Here is an 8,289-nt window from a genome sequence, read left to right on the forward strand (position 1 = left end):
ATTGGGCCGGGTCACACTGTTTTTTTTTTTTTTTTTTTTCTTTCTTTGGTCGTCTTCTTCTGCTCTTTTTTCTTCTGATTCTCTCTGCTGTTTCCTTGAGAATGGGCCGAGGCTGCGTAGGGATCTGGCTGAGACTGCTGCAAGGCTCGGTCTGGCCGGCTGCTGTAGACCGGTGCTGGACAGGGATCGCCGAATCGGTGTTGAAATGGGCTGCTGGAAACGACGCAGGCGGGGCTGGAGGTTGAATGATCGATCTGGCTGTCCGGCGGTGCAAGGTTGGATCGGAGGCACTGGGCAAGGACCCGGGAAGCCGGTGGGTGCAGAGAGGCTGTGGTCGCCGCCGGTTGTGAGAGGCTGGGCTGTGCGACTGGAAACAAGGTGGGCTGCAAGTGATCGACTGGGGAAGATGGTGTGCTGCTAACCTGCTGCGTGTCCGCTAGAGAAAGATGGGTGCAGAGAGCAAATTGCTCTGGGCTGGGTGCGAGAGCAGATTGCTCTTGGCTGGGATCAAGACCGGAATGGGGGTGAGGCCGGTCTAGATGGGGCCGGTCTTGGATGGAGAAGAAATTTTTTTTTTTTTTTTTGTTGGTGGCGGTAGGAAAAAGGAAGAAAAAAAAAATTTCTTCTAGGGTTTTGGTTTCTTTTCGATAGAAAGAAAACTAGAAAATCAGGATTTTTTTCTATTGGCTATTTGCTCTGAGCGTGCTGATAACTTGTAAAAGTAAAATGAGAATTGGAATTGGTCTACTCATTTCATTTCATAACCCCTTTTATATAGGGAGAGAATTACAATGGAAAGAACAATTACAATGATGACATTAACTACTGATTGGTTCGTAATTCACGCTGATTGATGTTAATTGGTAATTGCTTGATTCTCTCTCCGTCAATCACTTTGACGAAGGCACACAATATGTTTTTCCTTTAACATGGATGAGTTTATTACAATAAATTATGAGTGTGGTAAAAAATTTAGCCAATTTCACCATATTTTCGAATCCGATCGGATTGGTCAACCGTAGTCACTTAAATGTTTTATTGGTTGACCGATGCCGTGACAACCGCGAAACGTGCTTATTTTTTCACATCACGTTTGTATATATTCAATCGATGGATGTGCGTGGACATAAGATAAAAAAAATTAATTTTAATTACAAACACATTGGACTATACCAATTTTATTCCTAAAGTTGTATGACTTATACATTGCATTTAAATTGTTTAAGTTCATTCTAAAGCAACCATGAAGTGGAAAATGAATTCGGAGAAACCAACCGCTCGATGGAGAGATTGTAATGTTTTATGGTGGTCGTAGAAAATCCAGCCAATTTGGTTCTCGTTTCGAATTCGATCAACTAGGTCAAACGTAGTTACTCTTATAAACCTATATTTATATATCATACACTCCAAAGAGCAACCCCTATCAATTCAAAGAAAATGGAAAAACCGACTGTTGGATGAGTTTATTACAATAAATTATGAGTGTGGTAAAAAATTTAGCCAATTTCACCATATTTTCGAATCCGATCGGATTAGTCAACCGTAGTCACTTATATGTTTTATTGGTTGACCGATGGCGTGACAACCGCAAAACGTGCTTATTTTTTCACATCACATTTGTATATATTCCATCGATGGATGTGAGTGGACATAAGATAAAAAAAATTAATTTTAATTACAAACACATTGGACTATACCAACTTTATTCCTAAAGTTGTATGACTTGTACATTGCATTTAAATTGTTTAAGTTCATTCTAAAGCAACCATGAAGTGGAAAATGAATTCGGAGAAACCAACCGCTCGATGGAGAGATTGTAATGTTTTATGGTGGTTGTAGAAAATTCAGCCAATTTGGTTCTCGTTTCGAATTCGATCAAATAGGTCAAACGTAGTTACTCTTATAAACCTATATTTATATATCATACACTCCAAAGAGCAACCCCCATCAATTCAAAGAAAATGGAAAAAATGACCGTTGGATGAGTTTATTACAATAAATTATGAGTGTGGTAAAAAATTTAGCCAATTACACCATATTTTCGAATCCGATCGGATTGGTCAACCGTAGTCACTTATATGTTTTATTGGTTGACCGATGGCGTGACAACCACAAAACGTGCTTATTTTTTCACATCACGTTTGTATATATTCCACCGATGGATGTGCATGGACATAAGATAAAAAAAATTAATTTTTGTTACAAACACATTGGTCTATACACTCCAAAGAGTAACCCCTATCAATTCAAAGAAAATGAAAAAACCGACCGTTGGATGAGTTTATTACAATAAATTATGAGTGTGGTAAAAAATTTAGCCAATTTCACCATATTTTCGAATCCGACCGGATTGGTCAACCGATATGTAGAATATATATATGCACATTAGCACATATTTTATATAGAAATATAAGAATTTCCACACACACACACATATAGTCATATATATATATATATATATAACACACACACACACACACACACACACACACATATATATAAACACACACACAAATATGAAATATATATCTATATGTGTGTGTGTGTGTATATATTTATAAACACACACACACACACACATATATCTATATATATGTGTGTGTGTGTGTGTTATATATATAGATATATATGTGTGTGTGTGTGTTATATATATATATATATAAACACACACACACATATATATAAACACACACACAAATATATATCTATATGTGTCTATATATATATTTGTGTGTGTTATATATATATATATCTATATCTATATATATATTTATATAACACACACACATATATATATATTTGTGTGTGTTATATATATATATATATATATATCTATATCTATATATATATATTTATATAACACACACACATATATATAAACACACACACAAATATATATATATATATATATATCTATATATCTATATGTGTCTATATATATATCTATACTATTATTAAGAGAAGAGGCTTTGTTAGTCAAAACTGAAAATTTTGACAGATTTAACCCTGAAAGATTAAAAAACTTTGACAACAAATTAAATCACAAGGGTAAATAGGAAAATTATAAAATAGATTTTATTAAGAAAATTGAAAAGAAATTATCTCACAACCTCCCATTTTTTCTCCCACTATTTTCTCTCTGCAATAACTACCCACTAAATCTATTTTCTTTTGCAGATAACTCTTTTTTTTTTTACAATTAAAATTTTCTTACACATGCAGAGCATGTGATTGCAGACTAGTATTTATAAACACACACACACACACATACATATATAATATTTTACGGGCCGGGTCTAGCAGGCTTTTACGGGCCTGGCCTAGCGGGCCTTTGGCGGGCCGAGCAGGGTTTTTGCGGGCCGGCCCACTACCCACCGAGGCGGGCTTTTTAACGGGCCGGGCTGGGCTTTTAGCCCTCAGGGCCGGCGGGCCTCCATCGGCTCACTTGATCCGCAGGCTTTTTGATGAGGCCTACGACATTTTAGCGTTGCCTCACGCTGAGAGACTGTGGCAGTGGCTGATCGAAGGTGATTTGAGGGGTTTGGTTGGATCTTGGAAGCTCGCAGGTGGTGTCGATAGCAGAAGAGCATCGGCATCTGCATCTCCTTTGCAGCGTCTTCGTTGTTGATTCTGATCTGCTGCGTTTTATAGGCTTGGACGGTGCTTTGGAGTCACATAATCGGAAGTTGGTGTTGTTGATTGGCGCTTGCACATAGCTGCAGCTGATAGGGTGGAAGAGAAGGCCGCCAGATTTCATGGCGGGGGTGGAGGTGCAATGGCAGAAGGGATAGACTTCTGCCCACTTTGCTCAGGTTTGGGCTTGGGCTCATATTTGGGTTATTAGGCTCTATGTTGTGGGCCAGTAGGGAGGGTGCTTTGCCACCCTCAATTATCACTTAGTGCTGAAGGTGGGCCTAGCCTAAGAGATGGACATTCTTAAGCAATTGGGTCGATACATGGTTCAGGATCAATCGTTTTCGCATCAAGATTGCTACAGGAGTTGGTAATTATTTGTAATAAGATTGAAGTTTTTTTTTTTTTTAAGCCGCTTATGAATAAGAAGGTGCTCTTATTTGTTTGCTAGGAAGTGGCTTTCTGTTGGTACCACAATTGCGCTCGTAACGAATGGGGATGCTAGTAAATGGTTTTGCCCTAGAAGACACGAAGTTTCTTTGTTTATAAATTTGCTCATTTTAGCGAGCTTATTATCGACTTGTCATGATTTTGGATTGCTTATAATAGGATATTCGAATTTTCTTGCTGGCTATCTTATTGTAAGTACAGTTAGACTTTAGTCATTAGCAATTTACTAGCTATTGATTTTAATGATATTAATTTTTATTCAATTTTTTTTTTTGTATGTAAAACAAGCTCAAAATAGTTTAGATTCGCATTGAGCTTGGTTCGTAAATACAATTCATGAGCTCTTTATATTTTTGTTATAAGACCAGAGTATTGCTTGCTTATGCAAAAGATTTATTTCATGTAAAAGATTTTGTAATAAAATAAAAAAGAAATTGTATTTACTGGTCTTACAAGTTTAAGTTCGAATCTTAAGGGTTGTTATACAAACAAAGGCCAAGTGAGAACTTGGGACAAAACAAAAGTGACCAAGACAATTTTGAACAAATTATAAAGCTCGATCCAAATCATCCAATATTCAAGCTAAATTAACTTGAACACTTTTGGGTTCACCTAAACTCGACGTCTCGACTTGTTTCCACCCCTATGCACTGTTAGTGAGATAAGACATGTTGCCTGGAACTAAGGTTACGTACTTACGTTGCTCATAATTTTGGTTTGTTTTACAATCTTTTTTCCGAGGACAAGTAACAAATAATATTATGTACTTATTGAAAAAATTGTACTTATTGAAAAAATTTAAAAATAATAATGGTATACAAGAAATTGCAAGAAGTTGGTGTTTAGCTACCCACGCGCAGATCTTTTAAATAATTATTGATGATGCATCTTTCCCTTCAAAACTATAGATATATAAAATTTTCCCATCAATCATAAAATTTCTTCTTTTTTGAGAGTTACCTATTTATCCTCACTAACTTCATGATTAAGCCTTAGCGCTAGATAAGATCAGACGAGAAGGAATCAAGTCAATCAACAACAACAACAACGATGATAACAATAGAATTGTAACATGTGTTTGGTAAATAATTGAATTGGTTAAATTTCATGAGAATTATACTTGCCCGTCAGGGGCTGAGCGCGGAACACATATACGGGATTTTGCCGGGGTCGTACAATAATTTCCCAAACAAAAAGGTGTAAAAAAAAAAAACACTCTTCTCTGGGTGACGCGTTGTTTTTCGTTTCAGAAAACGACATGTAGTTGTACCCAAAAGTCATCAAACGCATAAAAATTGGCACAGCCTGAATCTTTGTTCTAGAGCCAAGCAGAGAAGAAGAAGGGGAGAGTCGGAGTCCGATAGCGAGAGAAGAAAGAAAAGAAAATGGCATGGAGGGGAAGTCTATCTCGGAACTTAAAGGAGCTTAGGATCCTACTCTGCCAGTCATCTCCTTCAAGCGCCACCACCAGGTACTCTTTTTTTTTTTGTTTTCCCTCTCAATTCTTCCTTAACATCGATAACAATGAAAATCCGCCTTCGCATTTGCAGAACATTTGTGGAGAAGAATTACAAGGATCTCAAGAGTTTGAACCCCAAATTGCCCATCTTGATTCGCGAGAGCAGTGGGATTGAGCCTCAGCTATGGGCTAGATATGGTATTTATTCCCACTCTTCCCTCACTTTTTTCTTCTTCTTCTGGGTTTTTCAATCTTTTTTCTTTGTTAACATTTCTCAATGCTTTTGAAATTTTGATTACTTGAGAAAATGAAGTGAAAAATTCGGTTATGAGATGCTGCACATGACCAAGACACATTTATCTTTACCTGATTGCATCTGGTACTTTGAGTTCATTAGGAGCTGATCAGTGAAAAATTCTATTTTTTTGATGCTTTTTTTTTACTAGGAGATATGTGTTTACCGTTAGAAGAGTAATTTTACAGAGTTACCCATGTTATGGGAGCTGCCTAGATATGTAATAGGGATGTGCGTATGCAGTGGTGTTTGTGAGTTGGTCCAGCCAAGTGCATTGGAGATTTTGGTGAGAAGCTTTTGCTGGTTTTAACATGAGTTTTAGCTTAGTATGGCTTAGGAAGTATTCACCTCTGATATATTGACAAGCTTTAATATGTAGTGGTCTTCGGTGTCTTTTCTTCACATTGTCATCTGTTGAATGACGCTGTGTTTTTGAAAGCCTCATTAATTTAACAATGATGGTAATCGATAACTATTGAAACTAAGTTAATGCCTCAAAGATGTGAGTGTTGCTCGGCAACAGTTACATGTCTGTTCAGGTTTTCTTATCAGCTCGTCGTAGTTTCACTTGTAGCTTCTGACTTATAAATTATAATAATACTCAGGCAAAGAAAAGCTAACAAAACTTGAATTCCCTGCAAACTAATCCCTCACGTATGGAAGCCAACCCCTTTTTGCTCACTTGCCTCACATTTTGCACTGCCCCTAAGAGAAACCTCTGCATTTATCTTTGCTTGAAACCTAAAGAGAAAGTGAATCTAAAATCGTGGAAACACAGTAGCAGAACCTTGAAAAAGTTTGAGTGGGAAAGAAATAGGAACCTACTATTCCCATCAACAAAAACGGAGATAAGCAACCTTTTAGATATGTTACAGTGATGTTATGAGGGATTCTTGAAGGTTGTGGTTACCATCTTGATGATGATTATGTGGCTTTTCAACCAAAGGCAAAACTCCCAATGACCACTGAAACACTGCAACCTTCTGAAGAATTCACATTAAAAGCAAAAGCCAAAACAGAAAGTTGGTGGCTACAAGTAAAGATATTTAAGTGTGCTGAAGAATGAACCACACCAAGTAGCTTCTTTGTTATTATCCATCCACCTATTCTTTTGATTGGAGTTACTCAACAGTTATTTTTGGTTGAAAGTGACACTGGAGAAGATTAGCTGGAAGAACAGCCACATCGAAAATTAGGATAGGGCAATGACAGGAGCATAATTCACCGACACTTAAGATGACTTTGTTGGAACTTAGAATTACCAAACTATTATTATTTCTCTAACCTCCAACAAGTGGTTCTGGGATTATTTTAGGTTGGAGCCAGGCCTTTTTCTGATATATTTTTTTTTCACATAAGGTAGGAAATATCCTTAGGGATCCCCTACTTGGACCTTGCTTTCTATTTTAAAAATAAATTGCATGTTATGAGCTATATTTAACATTCGCATCTAAGCAACATTAGAAATGAAAGGGTCTTGATCTGCTTGCTTTCACCCTCGTGGCTAACAGTTTTACCTTTTCATTCGTCATTCTGTGCGTTGATAAACAGCTGTGGTTAACTTTGTTCCATGAATCTGTGTCCACTGTTGGGTTTATGTGCCTTTTGACCCACCATTTCTAGTACCCTTCATGATCTGATACTCTGATATTGCACATCTTTACTGAACGCGCAAGTTATTTGATTCTTTTGTTGGTTCCTGACCTTTGATTGTGAAACAGACTTGGGTGTTGAGAGGGGTGTCCGGCTGGAAGGTTTGACAGAGCAACAGATCTCAAAAGCACTTGAGGACCTTGTCAAAGTGGGGGAGTCTCTTAAAGCCTGATGGGATGATGGGTTTGAAATGAAATAAGATATGTATCTTCATGGGAAAATCTTTCCTATATCCGCATTTCTGCAGATCAGTTGTGGAAGATGATTATTTGGGCACTGAGCAATGCTTGTTCTGTAGTTTGAATAAGACGTGTATTTTTTTCTTCCATTAAGACGGAAAATCTTCCAGAAAGGAAGTAATTTTGTGCTGCCTATGTACTTCCTGATCGAAATTATCCCCTGTTGACCTAGTTATGAAGCTGCAAAAAAAGCTAATATGGTGCTTAGGGTCATGCTCACTGTTCCACATGGAGACTGTTGCAAGTTGTAAAATGTGCTAAACAGACCTGCAATTTCCTAATCATCCACAGGTTCTCGTAGGTTTAATGACATTAAAATCTGAGACCATTTATGTCTTTAAAGTGAAGGGGCACGAACCGTGCTGGTACATTTCTCTGGGGATTGAATTATGATGCATTGTATTATTGTAATACAAAAAGCCAAGGGATCTGAATCGTAGGGCTTAAGGGAACGAAAAGCCTTAAGCCAGTGGATGAAATGATTAAATCTAATAATGGCTAGGCGCCTACACCATTTGGACTTAAATTCAAGAGGTCCAAAATAAAATTTCAGCCTTGAT

General features: G+C 37.3%; 1 protein-coding gene across 1 annotated transcript; it reads left to right on the forward strand.

Moving 5' to 3' along the window:
• The first annotated feature begins 5,393 nt into the window (after nt 1-5,393).
• Nucleotides 5,394-7,900, forward strand: LOC112202301 (NADH dehydrogenase [ubiquinone] 1 alpha subcomplex subunit 2). The gene is made up of 3 exons (XM_024343249.2): nt 5,394-5,554; nt 5,634-5,740; nt 7,559-7,900. Exons 1-3 carry the CDS (start codon nt 5,469-5,471, stop codon nt 7,660-7,662), a joined length of 297 nt encoding a protein of 98 aa, XP_024199017.1. The 5' UTR covers nt 5,394-5,468; the 3' UTR covers nt 7,663-7,900.
• The last annotated feature ends 389 nt before the right edge of the window (nt 7,901-8,289 follow it).

Source organism: Rosa chinensis, chromosome 5 (assembly GCF_002994745.2).
Source record: "Rosa chinensis cultivar Old Blush chromosome 5, RchiOBHm-V2, whole genome shotgun sequence".
In the NCBI taxonomy this organism is placed as follows: domain Eukaryota; kingdom Viridiplantae; phylum Streptophyta; class Magnoliopsida; order Rosales; family Rosaceae; genus Rosa; species Rosa chinensis.

Bases quoted from the DNA above. Each gene is read 5' to 3' on its own strand.
- LOC112202301 (XM_024343249.2), top strand. From the start codon at position 5,469: ATGGCATGGAGGGGAAGTCTATCTCGGAACTTAAAGGAGCTTAGGATC. The intron at 5,555-5,633 runs GTACTCTTTTTT...TCGCATTTGCAG, and splicing joins CCTTCAAGCGCCACCACCAG to AACATTTGTGGAGAAGAATT. The intron at 5,741-7,558 runs GTATTTATTCCC...ATTGTGAAACAG, and splicing joins TCAGCTATGGGCTAGATATG to ACTTGGGTGTTGAGAGGGGT.